Source organism: Muscardinus avellanarius (genome assembly GCF_963383645.1).
Source record: "Muscardinus avellanarius genome assembly, chromosome: 13".
Lineage (NCBI taxonomy): Eukaryota > Metazoa > Chordata > Mammalia > Rodentia > Gliridae > Muscardinus > Muscardinus avellanarius.
The window spans coordinates 56,461,442-56,482,724 of record NC_137799.1 but is presented as its reverse complement, the minus strand read 5'-3'; the positions used below and the strand labels follow the sequence as shown (position 1 = coordinate 56,482,724).

The following is a 21,283-nucleotide window of genomic DNA, read 5'->3' as shown; positions in this document are numbered from 1 at the left end:
AAGTTTTAGTAAAAACAAGGCAACCTTTTTTCAGTACTCTTTCATCAGTTTATATAATAGAATGAATTGTGTAATAACCAGTTATGACTCATATATACATGTTTGGAGGTGAATAGAACTAATTCTGGGCATAAGGTCAACTAGTAGGAATAGTTGTGTTTTGTCATGATTAGCCTGCCTCCTATAAGCATTTACCAATCTAGATAACGTTTAGAATATTTGAAAGAGAAGTTGGTAAGCAAGCTGGTTTAGAAATAATGTAAGACATCTTTTATTGCATACTGACATTAAGTGAAGAGCAATCTATTATATTCTAAAATAAAATCAGAGTAATCCTAATAAAAATTTGCTAGTATCTTCACATTTTTATGTTATGACCACTTTATCTTCATTATGACTTCCATATGAGCCCAGTTTCTTTCTAATATGTTCCAGGCGTTGGCAAAAGAATTACAAAATGATGTCCGTGTGATAAGGCGACATATCAGAGAGCTTAAAAAAATGCAGAAAAACAGAGAAGCTTGTAAAACTTCAACCCATAAAGCACAGACCTTGGCAGCCTCTATCCTGAATATTTCCCGATCAGACCTAGAGGAAATACTAGAGACAGATGATGAAGTGGTAAGATCATTTAAATATTACTTTAAAAGCACTTATTACACATTGATCTAAGAACTTATGTTTATTTATTTCATGATTCTTAGAACTTCATCTTTTAAGATTATAGTCATGAATGTAAGATTAGGTGCAAATGAAAAACATATTGAATATTTCTTTTTTTTTTTTTTTGGTGGTACTGGGGTTCCTGGAAGCCCTTCTACCTCCGGGCTACACTCCCAGACCTCTTTTTACATTTTATATTTGGAAACAGGGTCTCCTAAGCCAGCGCGCGCGGCTGGCTTCGAACCTGCGCAATCCTCCTGTCTCTGCCTCCCAAGCGCGGGGATTACAAGCGTGCGCCACCATGCCCGGCCCATATTGAATATTTCTAAAAAAACATACATTGAGTATTTCTAAAACTCTTTAGAGAAATTTAACTGTATAATATAGAAATAATCAGCATATACAACCATTCAAATTGCTTGTTACTCTTACTCCAGTCAGTTATCCCTTCCTGTCTCTTACATTTTCTTAAATTTAGTTAATGATATATTTTATAAGCCAGTAATCACCTATATGAGTTTTTTTTAAAAGTAGTACATCTACTATTTTTTCCAGATAAATCCCAAATTATTGTTGTTGAATATATCTATATCTATATCTATCTATCTATCTATCTATCTATCTATCTATCTATATATATTTGATGGTACTGGGGTTCCTGGGAACCCTTCTCCCTCTGGGCTACATTCCCAGATCTATTTTATATTTTTTATTTGGAAACAAGGTCTCTTAAGCCAGCAAGGCTGGCTTCAAACCTGCGCGATCCTCCTGTCTCCACCTCCCAAACGTGGGGATTACAAGCGTACGCCACCACGCCCGGCTTATTGTTGTTGAATATATTTTTGAAAATGTATTGTTGAAAAATATATATTTACTGTTTTAGATTGTGCACAATGCTCCCATCAAAGTGAATTATATGTATATATGTTGAGGTATTCAATAGGATTCAGCACTTCTGGGAGCACTGTATTTTGACAGTTACACCCAATAAACAGCAGAATCTTACCTCTGCACAATATCCTATGGAGAATGCTTTGTCCTGTTCTGCTATAACACTACTTTTTTTTTTTTTTTTGGTGGTATTGGGGGTGAAATCCAGGGGCTTCCTACCTCCGGGCTACACTCCCAGACCCTTTTTATATTTTATTTGGAAACAGGGTCTCACTAAGTCGCTGAGAGCCTCACTAAGTAGCTGAGGCTGGCTTCAAACCTGTGCAATCCTGTCTCAGCCTCCCAAGCGCAGGGATTACAAGTGTGCGCCACCATGCCCGGCTCGAACTGAACTTTAATAGGAATATTTTTTTCATTATTAAGAGTAAAGAGATGATGCCACTGAGAGTGTCCCAATAAATATTTGTCCTCCAAAAGCTTCTAAATGATTTTCTGGAGTAAAGCATATATCTAATTTCAAAAGATTTTTAACTGCCAAGAATTCTTTGAAAAGAGGTCAAAGGAATTCTTTAAAGATTATATTTACCCTATAGGTGAGGTATGGTGAATTAACAGTTTCCTATTTTCAGCAGTATGTCAAAATTTCTGCAATTTTCTAACAAATTTTGATGTAAAAGACCTAATTTTAGTAAATTCTGAACTTTGAAATACATGACCATTATCAAATGTACTATCAAATAAAAGACACAAAGAAGCTAACAGTACCTCTAGCAAGTATTAACTATGCTTTGTTATGAACATTTAGTTATAATTTGTTGATTGACAATGAACAACTTAACAAAAATTAAAGGTGAGGCTTCTTCTGTTACCTAGGAGCTTAACATAAGTATACTTAGCAAAATCCCTCACATGGGCCGGGTGTGGTGGCGCACGCTGGTAATCCCCGCACTTGGGAGACGGAGACAGGAGGATCACGCAGGTTCGAAGCCAGCCGTGCTGGCTTAAGAGACCCTGTTTCAAAAATATAAAATAGGTCTGGGAGTGTAGCCCGGAGGTAGAAGGGCTTCCAGGAACCCCAGTACCACACACACACACACAAAAAAAAATCTCTCACATGGGTATGTCTGTGGATATCTATGTATGAGTAAGACAGCACATGCACACATGTACTGATGCAAATGCATGTACATATTCTAGAACACAGAACCACTTTGTCTTTAAAAAGACACCCCCTCTAGGCTGACACATTGGAAATAAGCACCCCGTTTGAGTGGACATATTAAAGAAAATTGTCTTTCAAGTATATGAGTTAGAAAAGGATCTCTTGTTATAGTCCCAAAGACCAGGTAACCTCCTTTTGTAAAGGACCATATTGGAAAAGACATACATTCACACAGTGTTTGGTGCCCTCTCTCCAATTCCCTTTCCCCCCTTCCCAGCAGTGAGTGCCCAGGTTGACCATGCTACATTCACACTTATGCACATATTCAAATGTAACTCCTCCATTAATCAACCCAGTCTTCTTCCTTTCCTACCCTTCCTTTCTATCTTTGCTGAGGTTTCTCCTCCATTATCTGGAGTCCCTCTGATATCCCTAATAGTCCCTAGTTTGGGCATATTAGAGAAATCATATGTCCCTTCTCTTTCTGTGCTTGGCTGCTCTCACTTAACATAATGTTCTCTAGGTCTTTCCATCTTCTCGCGAATGATGTGATTTTGTTCTTTCTTATTTCTGAGTAGAATTCCATTGTTGCAATTCATTCATCTGTTGATGGAGACCTGGTTGGTTCCATATTTTGGCTATTACAAATTGTGCTGCTATGAACATGAGTATGCATATATTACTGTAATTCTCTGATTTCAACTGCTTTGGAAAGATACCCAGGAGTGATAAAGCTGGATCATATGGTGGATCCATTCCCCGTTTTCTAAGAAATCTCCGCACTGTTCTCCATAGTGTCCGAACTAGTTTGCACTCCTACCAACAGTATAAAGGAGTTCCTTTTTCCCCACGTCCTCATCAGCATTTGTTGTTATTTGACTTTTTATGCTTGCCACTCTGATTGGGGTTAGATGGAATCTCAGTGTAGTTTTGATATGCATCTCCCTGATGGCTAACTATTGCATATTTTAAAATAAAAAAGCATCCAGATATGTCAGTCATGCTGTGTTCTATTCTATTTATAATAGTTACCTCTTAGGAGTTTGTTGACAAGTCAGATTTGGGGGGTTTAAAGTTTTTTGTTTATCTTATGAGAATCACTTGGAAGTGATTCTTTCTAGAATTCCAGGTTCTTTTTATTTTTTTTTTCTGAATACCTTCATCCCCAACTCAATCCTATCTTGAGCTGTACTGTGAACCCTGAAATAAAATATTATCAATTGTTGTGAAATATAGAAAAATATCTGTATTGCCCACATGTATGTAAATATTTAAAAATGAAATATTAAAGAGATTGTATTTAAATATTCCTACTTTGAGGGGACAGGTCACTGTTTAAAATGATTCTACTGCTGTGCCTCTAGATTTATTCAATACCTAATAGTATGAACAAGTTTATATAAATGCAACTAACACCACTGTTTTTGTTTTCTTTAGGAAATTGAAAAGACAAAGATAGATGCTAAAAATGATAAGGAATGGCTGTTGTATATTCAGAAACTTCTAGAAGGACAGGTATTTCAATTTTCTGCTTCTACTTTAAAACTTCCAACTAAAATTTTAAGCCTTACTAGATGTCTAACTTTTTACAAATACTTTCCTATTACTTATTTCTGTTAGGTAAAGAAGTATTCCAAAAGGTAGACAGGAAAGTTAACCCTCTATTTGTACTTTTGGACTTAACAAATGAAACAAATGCCTTGGGAAAGAGCCAACATGAGTCTTAGCAAATGCATTAATTAAATTATTGAGTCAACCTCTATGCCTGCCAGACTGAAAAGGATCTATTCTCTCAGACCTCTTAGGAAAAGCGATTCTTTATTATGTGTCTTTAAAGTTAGTAGTTGATATGGACACCTGAGGAGTTCATGGGTTTCAGTGACCTTTTACTGTGGACCTGTTTCCAGTCAATTCATGTTTTCCTCACAGCCAGACAGCTGTTTATTACTGTGTCTTCCCGCATTCTCTACAATATTTTCTACTGAGACCTCGAGCAGCTTGTTAGTGGGAAGTAAATATTGATTTGGCATCCTGTCAATGCAGAAAGAATGAAAAAATTTCCACCAGAGGCCCCTCAAACATTTTCCTATCGACATTTTCTGGGCCGAGTGGAAAGCTGCATGGAGGATGACAAGGCCGAGGCGAGCTGGAATCCCTGCGGGGTCTATTGAGACTGCTGCTGTGACCTGTGTGATACTTTTTCTTCCCTTTCAAGTATTTTTTTAATACACATATAGTCTGCTGGGATGCGCCCCTCTTGTAAGTGATCAAGGGCAGTTTATTGGCAGGTGAGAGCCCTGCTTTTCTAGTCATAGCCAGCTTTTGTTTTGACATTACTGACAGCATGTAATGTATTCTAAAACTTTCATTATAGTTCTTTTTGCTCAACCTAATTGTTTAGAAACTGATCTAGAATAAATGAACACTAAAACATGCTTGTCAAAATAGCAAATAAATGTCCTGTGATTTTTGGAAAGACATTGTAAATGTTTTCTGTGAGAAGATTAAAAACAGAAGCTGATATCAAATTCAATTATTTTTACATTTATATTAACAAATAGTAGTTTCTGTGATTTTGGTAAAGTCAGAAATAAGTAAATCATGTATAAACTACTCATATACATATAAGTAATTTAATATCAATTTTATATGCTTTGCAAAAATTATAATGTAACTACAAAAATAATTTAAAATGATTGACAGCTGTTCACTTAAAGTTGCTTAAATGCAAGCACACAGGTGCTAAACAAAGTCTTCTACAATGACAGCCTGTTTTTCTGATAATAGGGGCCATTTCTTATGTTTTATGCCCAGAACCCAGACCAGGGCCTGGCATATTAAGGAGTTAGAAAGGATTAAAACTAAGTCATTAAGGACTGTTAAAAGTCTTTTTATTTTTTCAGACTGAAAATGATAAAAATAAAATAAACATTTTGTTGCATTTTTAAGATATTCACCTTGCACATGAGACCTTGTATTTCTATTAATTGAAAATTTCATCATCAATTATCACCACAAAAGTAAATCAATATATGTAAATCTTCATTAAATTTTTTTAAAACTGTACATGACTTTTTTTGCTAATACATGCAGAGGTACATACACACATTCTATATTATCTAGATATATGTTTATTCTGTCCAGTTAGTATAAAAAAATCCTGTTGAAAATGGCATCAGACTGCTTAATACTACAGTGTGATATAGTGCCTTTTTGTGCCACTGAGCCTGGACTCTGGAATATAATTGCCTGGTAGTATTGATTTAATTGCCCAGGTTTATTTGTGGACTCCTAATTATTGACTGGAGGTAAATTTAATGGAGCAGCCTTTATGAACACTGGGAAACTGCCGCTGTGACTGTTATACATAATGAACGGTATCATGTGCCTTTAGATCATTTTTCAAGCTAATTTTATTCCACCGTGACAGTATGATAACATTTAAAAAGTCAAAGACTTTTTATTTTTATTACTGACATCGGTGGTTTTGCTGATGTCTTTGGATTTTGTGAGGAAAAAAAAGGAGGACTTCATTGGTTGCACTTGAATGTCACTTTATAATTATGCCCAAGAGAAAAATCTATAAAATAGAAAACATCTCCTGTTTTTGTTAGCCTTCTTTCTTCTCTCTCAACTCCAGCAATTATATTTGTCCTGGATTTTAGAAAACATTTTCTTTGCCCACCAGTATTTTTGGAGTATGAGTTATGCTCACAGGATTGTGTGGGCAAAGGGATAACTATGTTCATTCATATATTTGGCTTAGTTTATGGCTTATGCTTTATTGTATATGAGTTTACATGATCTCTGATTTTTGGAATAATTGATCACATTCCCCCCAAATGACTACTAAATAATTCAGTACTGTGCTTGAATATTAAAGTAATTCAAAGAAAAAATTATAGGAAAGCCTCCCTTTTATTTTCTCTCCCTGTGTTGGGTGTGGTGGTTAATAGAATCCTGAAAATTTTATAGGGGTGAATCTGGCCCCGGAATTTTGTCTCTTTGTTACAAAAAACTTTATATGCATTCATCTGATGAAATTTTATGTTGTTAAAATATTTACAACAAAATTAAAAAACAGTTATCTTTTGTGGCAGTATGAAACTATACAGCAGTATAATTCTGCTTAAAGGCAGAAGCCTATAAGAACTAAAAGGTATAAAATTTAACTTACATGTATTTAATACAGAATATAGTATATTCTTATTATTTCATTTAGTCCTGATGTAATTGGTAATTTTATGTAATTGAATTTTTCTGCAATTTACCTTTGTCCCTACATATTTCTAATAAGAACCAAACTGAAACCAATATACCATCTGCTTTCATTTTTTCTAAAGCATAGCTACCTTTAATTTCTTTGAAAATTTTTACTTGTATTATTCTTTTTTCACACTAATATGTTCTTTTTTAAAAAAAATTGGAATCCATGACTGAGACAGTTAAGCAAATTAATGATTATAGTAAAATGGGAAAACTATTATTCCCAAATTACTTTTTCTGTTGTTTAAGCAGAGGGAAAAGTAGAGCTAGGAGCTATAGACTGGGAGTAGACCACATAGCTGTGTGCAGGGCAAGGATGATACCAGTTGTGTTTATGAGATCGACACATAGGATGACTTGGAAAAAGGAAAGAGTGGGATTAAGTCAGGGGAGGCCCAGTGAGGGTCTGGGTGTGCATTGGTCATAGAAAGAGAAAGTCTGGAGACAGAGGGGACCCATATTATACTGAGTGAATACACAGCAGTACTGAGATTAGATGAAGGCATAGGAAAGTAGAAACCAATGACACCGTTTATTTGTTCTATGCATTCTGATGTTTAAAATTAAAATGATCATAAGATCATATAGTTTTGTTTTCAGGCTCTGATAATTCCTGAAACAGTTCTTTGTCCACTGAGGACTTTATAAACGAAGTGGAAAGAATTAACAAGGACAAAACAGCCTGTGCTATGGATTTTTTTTTCATAAATACATCCTGGCATTATTTCAGGCTTGGAGAATACAAAAAGAGTGAACAAAAAGAGAAAGTGTCACCTACCCTCATATAGCTTATATTACTGGAATGAAGGACAATGAGCAAATAGTAAAAATATATAAACCGTGAAATTTATTAAATCACTACTTGAATTTTGTGTTTGTGTGCATGTGTATATGTGCATACATGCATGAATAAAACAAATACTATACAGTTATAACCATAGTGTAGTTTACTAGGATTTGTGTAACAACTTTTAGCCATGGATGGCTAGAAAATGTGTCTTGATTGTGTTTTGCCTTTGCCTTATTCCTCTTATTTACAAACCCTTCTCTGTGTTTTATTCAATCCATTTTAATCCACTCTATGTCAATCACTTGCTTACATTGAAACCATATTAAAATTCTGCCTTCTTGCCTTCGGTTATTGGGAATTTAAAGTTCAGAACTAGATCAGTGTTTTATATTTAGCTTTAAATATTTTCATTCTGTTAGTTACTTCAGATCCTGCAAATGCTGAAATTTAAAATGGTTCACTTTCCCCAGTGTCCTCTCTACAAAATATGCTTACCTTCTATGGCGTGCTGCAGTTAAGAGTTTATAAATCTCCTTGGCTTTTATAAGAGTGTATGACAGGTCTGAAGGTTAACTGAAAGTTTCTCCCTGTAACTCTGAAGGCATCTACTCAGTGATTGCTTTCTAATTTGTTCTTTTTTTCCCTTTTGGTACTAGGGATGGAACTGGGGACATTATATCTGAACTACACCCCCAGTCCTTTTTATATTTGTTTTGAAAAAAGGTTTCGCTAAATTGTAGAGGACTTCACTGAGTTACTGAGAATGGCTGCACAACTATCTCCCTAGCTCAGCTTCCCAAGTACTAGAATTACAAGCCCATTTCACCTATGTTGCACTTATATGTGCTCATGTACTTGCACACTTACACACTCATTTTCTCACACAGGTTCACATAAAACACAGACTTATTCCTCACACCTACATAAGTAACAAAGAATTTAAATTTTTTTCTCAGAACTTTACTAGGATATTGTGTGTGTGTGCAATACTAGGGATTGAACCCAGTGAGTGGCTCTCTATATCTGAACTACCCCCCATCCCTGCTTTATTTTTTATCTTAATAGAGGTCTCACTAAATTGTAGAGGGTCTTGCTAAGTTGCTAAGTTTCCAGGAACCTGAGATCTTCCATGTCTCAGCATTCCAAGTACTGGCATTGCAACTGTATGCCGCCATACCCAGCTGACATATATTTTTTAATTTAACAATTTCAAGTCTACTTTTCATATCATCAGAAAAATGAAAGCTGTGATTTTAATTAAAAAGGGCCCTTTAAATAAAATAATCAAATTATATCCTAACCTATCTTATCAATTTTTGTTGTAGCACACACACTCTTTGTTCTCAATTAGTAACTCTGCATAGTTTTACCTCCTCCAGTATATATTCTTGTGCTATAAGAAAATAAAGGACTTAAAACTAGTATTGTAAAATAAATTCCTAACCAATTGTACCAGTTCTTAATTAAAAGCTAGTTCAATTGCTATATATATTTGAGTTAGTGATGCTATTTATTCAACAAACTTTTATTGAGTGTCTATTTTTTTTGGTGATATTGGGGTTCCTGGACACTCTGCTACCTCCGGGCTATACTCCCAGACCTATTTTATGTTATATTTTATTTGGAAACAGGGTCTCTTAAGCCACTGAGGCTGGCTTCAAACCTGCGCAATACTCCTGTCTCCGCCTCCCAAACGCGGGGATTACAAGCGTGTGCCAACACGCCCAGCTACTGAGTGTCTATTTTATGGAAAAAAGCAGGTCAGAATAGGAGGAAATTTGGATAATTTGAGTTCCCAAATGGCTTAAAATCTAAAGTGGGAAACTAATATGTGTTGGTGAGGATGGGGAGAAATTGATATAAAATGATGCAGTGTGAAAAACACTATTGCAGTTTCTCACAAAATCAAGCATAGAGTTTCTCAATTATCCTGAAATTCCATTTCTGAGTATATTGCCAAATGAACTGGAAGAAGGGCCTCAAGCATATGTTTGCACAGCAGTGTTCATAGCCACATTATTTACAATAGCCCAAAGTGGAAATGGCCCAGATACCCATTGATGGTCTAATGAATAAACAAAACATTATAATATGCATACAATTCATTATTGCACCTTACAAAGGAATGCAGTAACATACTAGTATGCTACAGCATGAATTCACTTTGAAGACGTAGCCTCATGAAGACCTTATGCGAAGTGAAATAAGCCAGACACAATTGGACAAATGCTGTATGATTCTATTTATGTGAGGTCCCTAGAGTCATCATATTCATAGAAACAGAAAGGATGGTGGTGACCAGCGGCCAATCAGTGGAAGAGAATGCAATGTTCCTGCTAATAGGTACAGAGTTTCAGTTTGGGGAAGTGAAGGTTCTGGAGATAAATGGAGAGATGATTGTGCAGAGGTATGAATGTGCTTAATACCACTTAACAATAAATTTAAAATGGCCAGGCGTGGTGGCACACACTTGTAGTCCCAGCATTTGAGAGGCTGAGACAGGAAAATTGTGGTTCACTGACAGCCTCAGCTACTCAGTGAGGCCTTCTGTAACTCAGTGAGACCCGGTTTCAAAATAAGGAATAAAAAATAGGTCTGGGGGTGGAGCACAAAGGTAGAATTCCCTTGGGTTCTATCCCCAGTACTACAACAACAACAAAAAAAAAAACCTTAAAATGATTAAAATATGTTGTATATAATGTCCAACAAAGAAATTAACCTGAAATATGATTTATAGGTAATATTTGTGGGCCTGGAATATATTCCTTTACCTTATGATTTAATTGGTTTAACAGAGGGTAACATTATCTTGTTTCATAAACACTGGGAGGCACTTATTAACATGAGTCACAAGAGTGCTCGAAACTAGAGTCACGTCCTGACACAGCACTTGTCCTGGTATGCGAGAGTTCTCAGAGGGCAGAGTTTGCTGGTGGGGCTAGTCAGTGTTCCCACTGGTGCCCACATGACAAACATGTCCATCTTGCATACTAGAAAGTCTGAGTTGGCAAGCCTCTCTCCTCATGCTCATCAGGGAGCTGGTACCTGCCATAGTATATTGCAAATGTTTTTCTCTTCTCCTATTCTAAAAATAAAACAAAAGTCAGAGTGAGTTCTTAGCTAGTGGAAGTGATGTCCTGAGTTCCATTTCCATCTCAAAATAAGATAGAGAGGTCCAAATTTGTGTTGCCAAATGTTGTATAGCCAAGTTCTATTTTCTGATAGATAAATCCCTTGAGGACATAGTAATCTTATATCATATAAAAGTACTAAAGGAAAACAAAAAGTTAGCAAATTATGCCCTGAAATTGTGGATTACCCAGAGGACCAATATAGAATAAATCGCCCCACCCTGGCACTTGAAAGCCCAGGATTTGTTTAAAGCTCATTTTATTGTTTAATACTATTCAAGGGATAAGAATATAATATATCTAAATCTAAATCTACATGGTTTTGACCTGGCTACTGACAACAGAACAAGATGTATTCAAAGGAAGCACTATGAAGTAATAAAATTAAGCTGTCATACTTAAAATCTTTGCATTGTAAAATATGTAAGCCAAACACTTCTCCAGAACACAATCTCTGCCTATGAGACCATCGCAATTTCAGTAACTACTCAACAAATTCATTTCTCCTTATATTGACCCAAACTGTCTCTTTGTGGTAAGTTTGCAAAGGCTTATTTATAGTCAAAAGACCAGGTTTGTGTCCTATCCCTCACTAGCATGTGATCAGTTGGCTTAAGGGGAATAACTAAAGCCTGTTTAACTCAATATCTTCAACTATAAAATAGAGAAATTCATAGACTTGGAATAATCAATAAAATAATGCATATAAAAATGCATTGTCATCAGTGAAAGTGTATTTTCACCCTTAAAAGGGATAATGACAGTTGAGGCCATGTGAAAATAATTTAAGCTTATTTTAATGATTTCTTATGCCTTAATTATTAATTTTAAAATTGATTTTAAAAGAATATCTTGTCACCAAACTTGCTACTAGTCACCTCAGAAAATGTATTGCCCATTGCCTGGCATACAATGGGTGCATAATAAATATTTGTTGAATGCTGTCAATGATTATATATCCACCATCTGCATTAATCAAGATTTGGGGACAATGTTTGTCAGTAATAAAAAAGAGGCTGAGTAATTCAACTCTCTTATGGATCTTTCTCAATCTCTTCATTTTTTTCTACCTTTACAGTTAGTTCGAGCTGCCATAACAGAATATGACAAATTAGATAATTTAAACAACAATTTATTTCTCATCATTCTGGGGCTGGGTGAGTCCAGGATAAAGACTGGAAGAATCAGTGTCTGCTGAGATCATTCCTCCCAGTTTGTAGGAGGCTGTGATGTCCTCACTGTGTTCTTGAATGACCAAGAACAGGAAGTGAACAGGTTCTTAAACTTCCTGAAGGCATTAATCCCATTCATGAGGGACTCACCCACCCTCCTAACCTAATTGCCTCCCCAAAAGTTCCCATCTCTTAGTACTGTCATAATGAGGCACATTTTCCTGAATCCTTGATAAACACTGGTATTTTATATGTAGTCCTTCAGAGCCCCCAAATTATTTACTTAATGTCTGCACAGTGAGGGACTTCTCCTTATTGAAGTAAGCTCATAAAGGCTTCCGCTCTCATGTGTATCTCGCCTACTCTCAAAGAAGCATAGAGGGAATAAGCATATCTCCTACTACATAGTTCTTGGCTTTTGAGAAGTTAATCGTGTTTAGACTGACAATAGTAAGATGTACTATATGTTATATTAGCTCTGCCCTCTAACAAGGACCTCTAAAACGTATTGTAGGGAATTGGAGAAAGCGGCAGAAAGTGGTCTCATTGTGAGACCAGTGTCCACAAAAGATGACAGGAGTCCACAGTGATGTCCCTAGGGGTAGGAAAAGAAGGTCCTTTCTGGACTGGCATTATTGTACAATGCCGTGTCTTGACGGTAAGGGCTCAGTAGTCTCTGGTCTATGAGAATACTAGTCATTAGTTTCACAAAAGTGACCCAATGGGAGGGTGGGACCACTGGCAGCTATTGAGATCCAGTGAACAGGAGTTAGCCCTGTCTCTAAACCTGTGATCAGGCCCTACAGATACTGGTGATTCCAGGAAAGGCTACAGCTAACATAAATGTTCAAGCATTTTCCTTCCATCTTATATAACTTGCCATGGCCATAAAAAATTTGCTGATAGATTTTTCCTAAGTCCTAAGAATCTTACTAACAGTTGCCCTGACCCCAAGGACTTTATAAATAGTATAGATCACCAAATTGCTTTAAATGTTATTTCAAAAACACTTAAGGCAAAAGAATAAAATAACTTAATTTTTTTACTATTCTCAATTCTGCTTTATAACTTTTAGAATAAGTTTCAAAATCAAGAAGAAAACAAATCACGGCCTTTATCAGGTTTGGAAGCAATAGACCTGGTCTCTCTGTGTCAGTTTTCAGCACAATTCCAAGAGATCAATTAGGATATGTGGCAGAGATGCAACTGATATTTAGGTAACATCTCAAAATTCACTGTAAATTAAATTATAAATTGTTCCTTCTGATAGCATTCATGATTTAAAGTTCAGTCCTTTAATCTCAAGATAACAATGGAGGCCACCTACCTAGATATGTGTGTGTATCAAACTTTATACCTTTACACCTTATTATAATATTGGCCTTTCTTACAAGTCTTAGAGTCTCACTGAATCAAATCCTTTTTAAATTTTTTGTACTTTTATTTATAAGTGGAACATATTGAAAATGGTATACATTTAGACTGTGCTTGGTGTCCTCTCTACCTCCCATTCCCCTTCCCCCTCCCAACACTGAATGTCCAGATTAACCATGCTATATTCATACTTTTACACATATTCGGGTGTAGCTCCTCCATTAATCAACCTCAGCCTTCTTCCTCTCCTATCCTTCAATTCTAGCTTTTCTGAGATTTTTCCTCAATTATCTGGAGTCCCTCTGGTATCCCCAATGCTCCCTAGTTTGGGCATATTAGAGAAAACATATGTCCCTTCTCTTTCTGTGCTTGGCTGATCTCACTCACATAATGTTCTCCAGGTCTTTCCATCTTCTTGTGAATGCCATGATTTAGTTCATTTTTATAGCTGAGTAGAATTCCATTGTGTATATTTCCCATAATTTTGCAATCCATTTATCTGTTGATGGAGACCTGGGTTGGTTCCATATTTTGCCTATTACGAACTGTGCTCCCATGAACGTAGGTATGAATATGTTGTGGTAGTTCTCTGATTTCAACCCTTTTGGGAAAATAGCCAGGAGTGGTAGAGCTGGATCATATGGTGAATCTATTCCCAGTTTTCTAAGAAATCTCCACAATGATTCCATAGCAGCTGACCTAGTTTGCACTCCCACCAACAGTGTAAAAGAGTTCCTCTTTCCCCACATCCTCACCAGCATTTGTTGTTATTTGATTTCTTTATGCTTGCCAGTCTGACTGGGGTTAGATGGAATCTCAGTGTAGTTTTGATTTGCCATCTCCCTGATGGCTAATGATATAAAACATCTTTTTATGTGTCTCTTGGCCATTTGTATCTCTTCTTTTGTGAAGTGTCTATTCAGTTCAGTTGCCCATTTCTTGATTGGGTTGTTTGTTTTGCTAGTGTAGTCTTTTGAGCTTTTTAAATATTCTGGATATTAGCCTTCTATCAGAGTGGTGGCTGGTAAAGACCTTCTCCCATTCTGTAGGCTTCCTTTTTAGGTTCTTGGTAGTTTCCTTTGATGAGAAGAAATTTTTTGTTTGATGTAATCCCACTTGTTAATTCCTGCTTTAATTTCCTGCGCTTTGGAGGTCTTGTTGAGAAAGTTACTGCCTGTGCCTATATGTTGGAGTGTTGAGCCTATGCCCTCCTCAAATCTTTTTTTAAAAAGAAAAATATAGTATAAGACTTTCTGTTTTCATTTTCACTATTCTCAATATATATTGAAGTCAAAATTTATCTTCAAAACATTGTCAATTTTCTAATAGTCTTCAAGCCCAAACCAAGAATGAAAATAATTAAATTGTTAATTTTACCCTTTAGAATTAAAATGTATTTTGATTTTTTTCTTTTAACACAATGTGTGTGTGTGTGTGTGTATGTATGTGTGTGTGTAGTACTGGGGATTAAATCAACAGCATTGTGCCTCTGAGCTACATCTCGGCCCTATTTTATTTTTATTTTTATTTTTGAAACAAGATCTTACTGAGTTCCTGAAGGTATTGCTAAGTTGCTGAGGCTAGCTTTGAACCTGAAATTCTCCTGTCTCAGCCTCCCAAGTGCTGAGATTACAGGCATGGGCTATCATGCCCAGCACACACACAAAATTTAAAATTACTAAGATCATATTTCAGTTAGTACTCTTGTATGTTAACTATTTTTCAGTCATGGACATTAGGCTGTATTTTTCTAAATTAGCTCTGAAACACCTATAGATACCATTTATATCTTACCTTTATACAGAATCACCAGCCACAACTTGCAATTGTGATGATAAATGTAAGGTTATGACAGTACTATACCAGTTTCTAAAGGCAAACAAATGTATGCAGGTATTTATATGTAAGATAAACTAAAAATAGGAGCAAGAGCAGGGGAAATCTCTCCAGTATTGAATATGACATTCTGTAACAGTCAGAACAACCCCTCCCTCTGAAAGACCTGCTTTAAGATCACCTGTGGACCAAGCAAAACTTTCAGTTGTTTTTCAAATATCCTGTTTCCCCCTGATGTCAGACAAGTGAAGCTTATGTAACTCTGCACTGATATGATCAAGAGTGTAATTTTTCCTTTTTTATCCAAGAAAGGGATAAAATCATGTAGGCCTTCAAGGTGCAAAAACCAAGGTACCAAGACCCAGATGTGTTTGATAGACTAAGAATCTCTGCTGTTGGCCAGTCAAGTTGATACTTAAGTCTAATTCCAGAGTCCAATAAATGACAATTGTGCTTTCTAAATCAGAAGGATTTCTAGATGATTGGACCCCTTCAGAAATCGCATAGAGAAATATTGTAATTGACTGTTAACTGCCTGTATGAAATGAACTTGTGCCTAACCTGGACTCCAAAGTAACAGAGAGTTCTAGTAACATGGACGTTTTAAAACGTTGTTTAAAAAACACAAATAAGCAAGTCATATGGATTTTTTTTTTTTTTTTTTTTTTTTGCGGTACTGGGGTTCCTGGAAGCCCTTCTATCTCCGGGCTACACTCCCAGACCTATTTTATATATATTTTTTAAATTTGGAAACAGGGTCTCTTAAGCCAGCGAGGCTGGCTCCGAACCAGCGTGATCCTCCTGTCTCCGCCTCCCAAGCGTGGGGGATTACAAGCGTGCGCCACCACACCCAGCCAAGAGCCAACTTTTAAAATTAAGGTTAGCCAGCGTGGTGGCTCACGCTTGTAATCCCCACGCTTGGAATTCAAACAGGAGGATCGCGCAGGTTCGAAGCCAGCTATGCTGGCTTAAGAGACCCTGTTTCCAAAAAATAAAAAGTATAAAATAGGTCTGGGAGTGTAGCCCGGTGGTAGAAGGACTTCCAGGAACCCCAGTGCCACCAAAAAAAAAAAAAAAAAAAAAAAAAAATCTTCTAGAAATAAACTTTTAAACACTCACTTTTTTTGTTTCTTCCAGTAATTGATGAGGTTAATTGATAAGAGGTTTCATTGTGCTTATCTTCCTTTTAGATAGGAATGCATTTATAACTGAGTGACATAGTTTAAATAAAAAGAGAGTTATGGAATAGTGTTATCATTTTATTGTGCATTTTAACACATTATATGAACATCTTGAAAATTAAATTTATCTTATTTGTAATACTTGAAATTTTCCCAAATATAAATATTTTCCACATTCCAGAGGGAAATTTGTCAAAAAATTCACTAGTATAACTATCTTCTAGAAGAGAATTGAACAAATTATTTTTTCTTGATTCTAAGATGTATTTTTCCCTTTCTGACATTCCTGTAATCGGAATGCATATGCACTATATGTACGCTTCATGTGGTCGGTCCTCCTCCCAGAAGTGCTGTTTTTAAATCAATGTGCATACCTTATATTCAGCTGTATCTTAAAACTGAAGAAATCTTTTGTTTTAATATTTTATACTTTCTTCAATAATGAGTTTCAAGTGAGACAAATGTGTGAAACTCTTCTGTTTCAGGGGAACAGACACAGACTCAAAGTGCCTTAGGGAGAAGGCTGATTATTATAATGATAAGAAAGGCCAGATGAGGTGGTGCACACCTGTAATCCTGATACTGGGGAGGAGAGTCAGAAGGACTGCAGGTTCAAAGCCAGCCTCAGAAGTTTAGGGAGACACTGAGCAATGTAGCAAGACCCTCATTCAAAACAAAAAGGGCTGGGGGTGTAGTTCAGAGATAAAAATGTTTCTGAGTTGAAGCTCTAGTACAATAATAAGTATATAAATGGACAAGCAAACATGAGCAGTAGAGCTGTCTGAGACCCAGGCAGTTCTGTGGAGTGCTTCCTGTCTCTAGTTCCCCATGACTCATGTGATCTGTTTGTGCCTGTCTGACCTTCAGTGTCACTGTCATGAACAATATTTTTTCTTCTAACCAGTTAAAATCAAGAAAGGACTATTCTTATTGATTTATCACCTTAGCTGACCAACTCATACAGCAAACTTGAGGCTTTCTTTGGTCAGGAACTGACCATTGAGACCATCAGTGGTCACCCTGGCACAAACAGAACCTGATGCTACTTTCCTATATGGAAGGGAGCTGGGCATGAGAAGTATTCTCATTAATAAGTTCAGGGAAACGGAAATGCCTTTGCCTGCTCAATCACAAGGAAAGTCTGCTGGGTGTCGTGGCATATACCTGTAATCCCAGATAGGGAGACTAAGTCAGGAAGAGCTCAACCGCAAGGCATCCTGTCTCAAAATGAAAAATAAAAAGTGCTGGGAGTGTAGTTCAATGGCTGTTAGTGCCCCTGAGTTCAGTTCCCAGTACTACAAAAAAAAAAAAAAAGACAAGTCCAAGCAATAATTAATGATTAATGAACTTCTTAATTATGACAGATTTCTTAGGTGAGGCTAGATTTCTGGGAATAAGAATAAAAGGAATATGTAGGGTTTTGTGGATAATTGGGGCAACATTTCAGACTTTCTTTTACTCATAACTGTATTGTATGAGTCTGAATTCTACTGCAAACCAGGAAGCAGAGGGAACAATAAAACTACCAGCAAAGTTATATCAATTATGAAATTTTAAAATGTACTCACATTTCATAAACTCAGCAGTTTTTGAAACATGTATATTACACTTTGATATACCAAACAAACTTTAACAACTTAATCAATGGGTATATGTTTGCCATTTTTTTTCCCCCTGAAGTTTTACCCTGCAACTCTTGAGATCTTCTGCTCTCACACAGACAAGTATATTGATAGTTCTCTCTCATTCTTTTATGAGTGATGAGCATACAGTACTACTTCCATGGGCCTGCGTGCCCTAGAGATGACTGTAACCTGCTATTGATCAGCTGATTGAAGATAAATGGCTTAGCTGCTTGTATTGCAGATTACATCATTAACATGGTCAGTAAACCATGAATTGTTCAATAAGGCGTTTATCTTTTTTCATTTTACTTCTGCTCTTTTATCATTTTTATTAGAAAAGACAAAATTACCCACACTAACCAGCAAGATCAGTTGGAAAGAGAACCAGTAGGATAGCATTATGGGCTCAAAGTTATACATAGCTAAATTCTAATGATTTAATGATATGTAGTGTATATTTTTAACTGAAGAAAACATAGTTTTGATAACCTTTTTGTGTCTATTTCTCTTACAGATTCCTTTTGCCTCATATTTATTAGAAGCAGTACTGGAGAAAATAAATGAAAACAAGAAACTAGTTGAAGGATACTACACATTTATGAAAGATGTTAGATGATATTACAATGGAGAACTTTTTTCCAATATGAAAACTATTTATGGAGTGTGATTGGAAAACATGCATTACAATCCTGGTACAGTATCTGCTCCAGCTATCAATAGTCAGGTTCAATACCCAAATAAGAAGTCTCTGAAAATAATTAATTGCTGAACAAGGGAAACTAATTAAGTGCACAGCCATTTAAAAGGAAATAGTGTAGCATTTGATTGTTGAATGCAAATATTGCCACAAATCAATGCAAACTTAAAAATTATTTTTCTTCCAGTGCATTAGAAGAAACTAGAAGAAGCTTTGCACACACAAATTGATCTGCATATAAAAAGAAAAAGGGGTAAACTAAGGATTTAATGTTTTAAGATTTTATAAAGAAACTAGACTTTTTATATAAAACTACTATAAATGGCTTCAGTGGATCCAGTGAACAACACATATGTATTGTAAGCAAATATAAAATAAACATCATAATTTAAGGCTGAGCTCTTAATGAAATAAATTGTGTGGTCCAATTGTATCTATTCTCATTGATATACTAGATTACATAGGAGATACTATATTTTCCTAGAATTATTTCACAAAAATAAAAACATTTCCTCCTCCTCCTCCTCCTCCTCCTCCTCCTCCTCCCTCACAGACATATTCTCTATCTTGCCATTTAATTTCCTTATAATATAAAATTATCTGTTTTGTTTACCTGTTCTTTTATTTCTTGTTTATTTTCTCCTCCCCCTTTAGACTGTTATTCCCATGGTATTATTAAGGCAGGGGTTGGCAAATTATGGCCCTCAGCCAAATCCGGCCCACAGTCTGCTTTTATATGGCCCACAAGCTAGGAACTTTTTTTTACATTATTAAATGGTTAAATAATCAAAAGAAAATAATATTTTGTAATATGCAATAATTACATGAAATTTTAATTTTAATGTCAATCAATAAAGTTTTATTGGAACACAGTGGTATTCGTTCATTTATAAATTATTTATGGCTACTTTCACACTACAGTATTGTAGTTGCACAGTTAATTACAGTAGAAATTAAAGGTAGTTTTCTCATCATTTTGTACTACTTCTTGGCATACTACATGTAACAATGGCACAGGTATAACATGGTAGCATTTGGAATGTCACAATACTACCTTACAATTGTAAAAACAAGAAAAGAATAGAAAAATATCTTAAATTTACACTTTTTAAGGCATAATTAAGCATATTTTATTTAATTATATGGGAGAGCATTGTGTTTATTACTTAATGGTAATATACCAATGCTAAAAGAATGCAGTATACATTAACAGATGAAGCGCTCCTTACAGTATTACCATCTCACAGAAGAGCAATAGTAAGAAAAAAATTACAAAATTTAAAGTGTAATATTTCATCACAGCAGGATTTTGATACAGAGATTAAAATGAGATTGCCTAGTATTATCCTAGTACCAAAACTGAAAAAATGAGTACAACAAAAGAAAAAATGGTAGGATGAAAAATGGCCCCTTGAGATATTCATTATTTCATGGAACCTGTGAAATTGTTGCATGGTATAGCAAAAGGGACTTTGACATAGGGTTAATTTAAAGACCTTGAGTGGAAAGATTCTCTTGGATTACCCATGTGGACTTGATGTAACCCACGAGGGTGCTTATAAAAGGGAGGTAGGGGGCGACAGAGAGCCATGTTACCACAAAAGCAGGGCAGAAATCTGAAGGTGCTGTACTATTGGCTTTAAATATGGGAGGCTGAAACAAAAGGATCACAGTTTTCAAGACAAGCCTCAGCAACTTAAGAGAGTCCCTGCTTCCAAATAAAAATAAAATCTGGCTGGGGGTGTAGGTAAAATAAATAAAAGTAAATAAATAAGGAAGAAGAGGCCATAGCCAAAGGATGAAGGTGGCTCCTGGAGACTTGAAAAAACATTAGACTCTGGAAAGAACCAGCCCTGTTGATACTTTAGCCCAGTGAAGCTAATTTTGAACATCCAGAACAGGAAAAGAATAATTTTTTTTTTCTGTTTTAAGCACAAGGTTTGTGGTAATATGACTACAACAATAGAAATGAATACAGTTTTCTAAAATTCCATTTCAAACTTTTTATCTATATTCATGAGGAATATTAATTGGAAAATAACAATAAAGGCTGATTCAATATTCAAAATTAGCTGGGTGTGGTGGCGCACACTTGTAATCCCAGTACTTGGGAGGCTGAAACAGGAGGATCACAGTTTGCAGCCAGCCTCAGCTACTTAGTGAGGCCCTCTGTAACTTAGTGAGACCCTGTTTCAAAATAAAGAATAAAAAATATGCCTGGTGATGTAATTCAAAGGTAAAATATCCCTGGGTTTAGTCCTCAGTACTGCAAAAAAAAAAATAACAATAATATTAAAAAATACATAAACATAAGCTACCAAATTAACAGGCTAAAGAAGAAATATCACATTAATATAAAGCTTGATGAAGGAAAAGCATTTAACAAAATTCAATATTCACTAAAAAAAACTAGAAATAAGTTTTTTAATTTGATAAGAATATTCAAAAATCCTACAAATAATGTGCTTAATTGATGAAGATAATACTTTCCCTAA

At 35.7% G+C, this 21,283-nt stretch overlaps 1 protein-coding gene across 3 annotated transcripts in view; it reads left to right on the top strand.

Moving 5' to 3' along the window:
• Positions 1-18,707, top strand: part of CNTLN (centlein) — a gene marked incomplete at both ends in the record, with an annotated part of 264,859 nt that extends 246,152 nt beyond the window's left edge. For all 3 annotated transcript variants that reach the window (XM_080708552.1, XM_080708551.1, XM_080708550.1), the window contains 3 exons: positions 436-621; positions 4,154-4,231; positions 18,606-18,707. In XM_080708552.1, the coding sequence (XP_080564678.1) occupies positions 436-621; positions 4,154-4,231; positions 18,606-18,707 (366 nt within the window). The remainder of the gene's footprint in view (positions 1-435; positions 622-4,153; positions 4,232-18,605) is intronic.
• Positions 18,708-21,283: the final 2,576 nt, after the last annotated feature.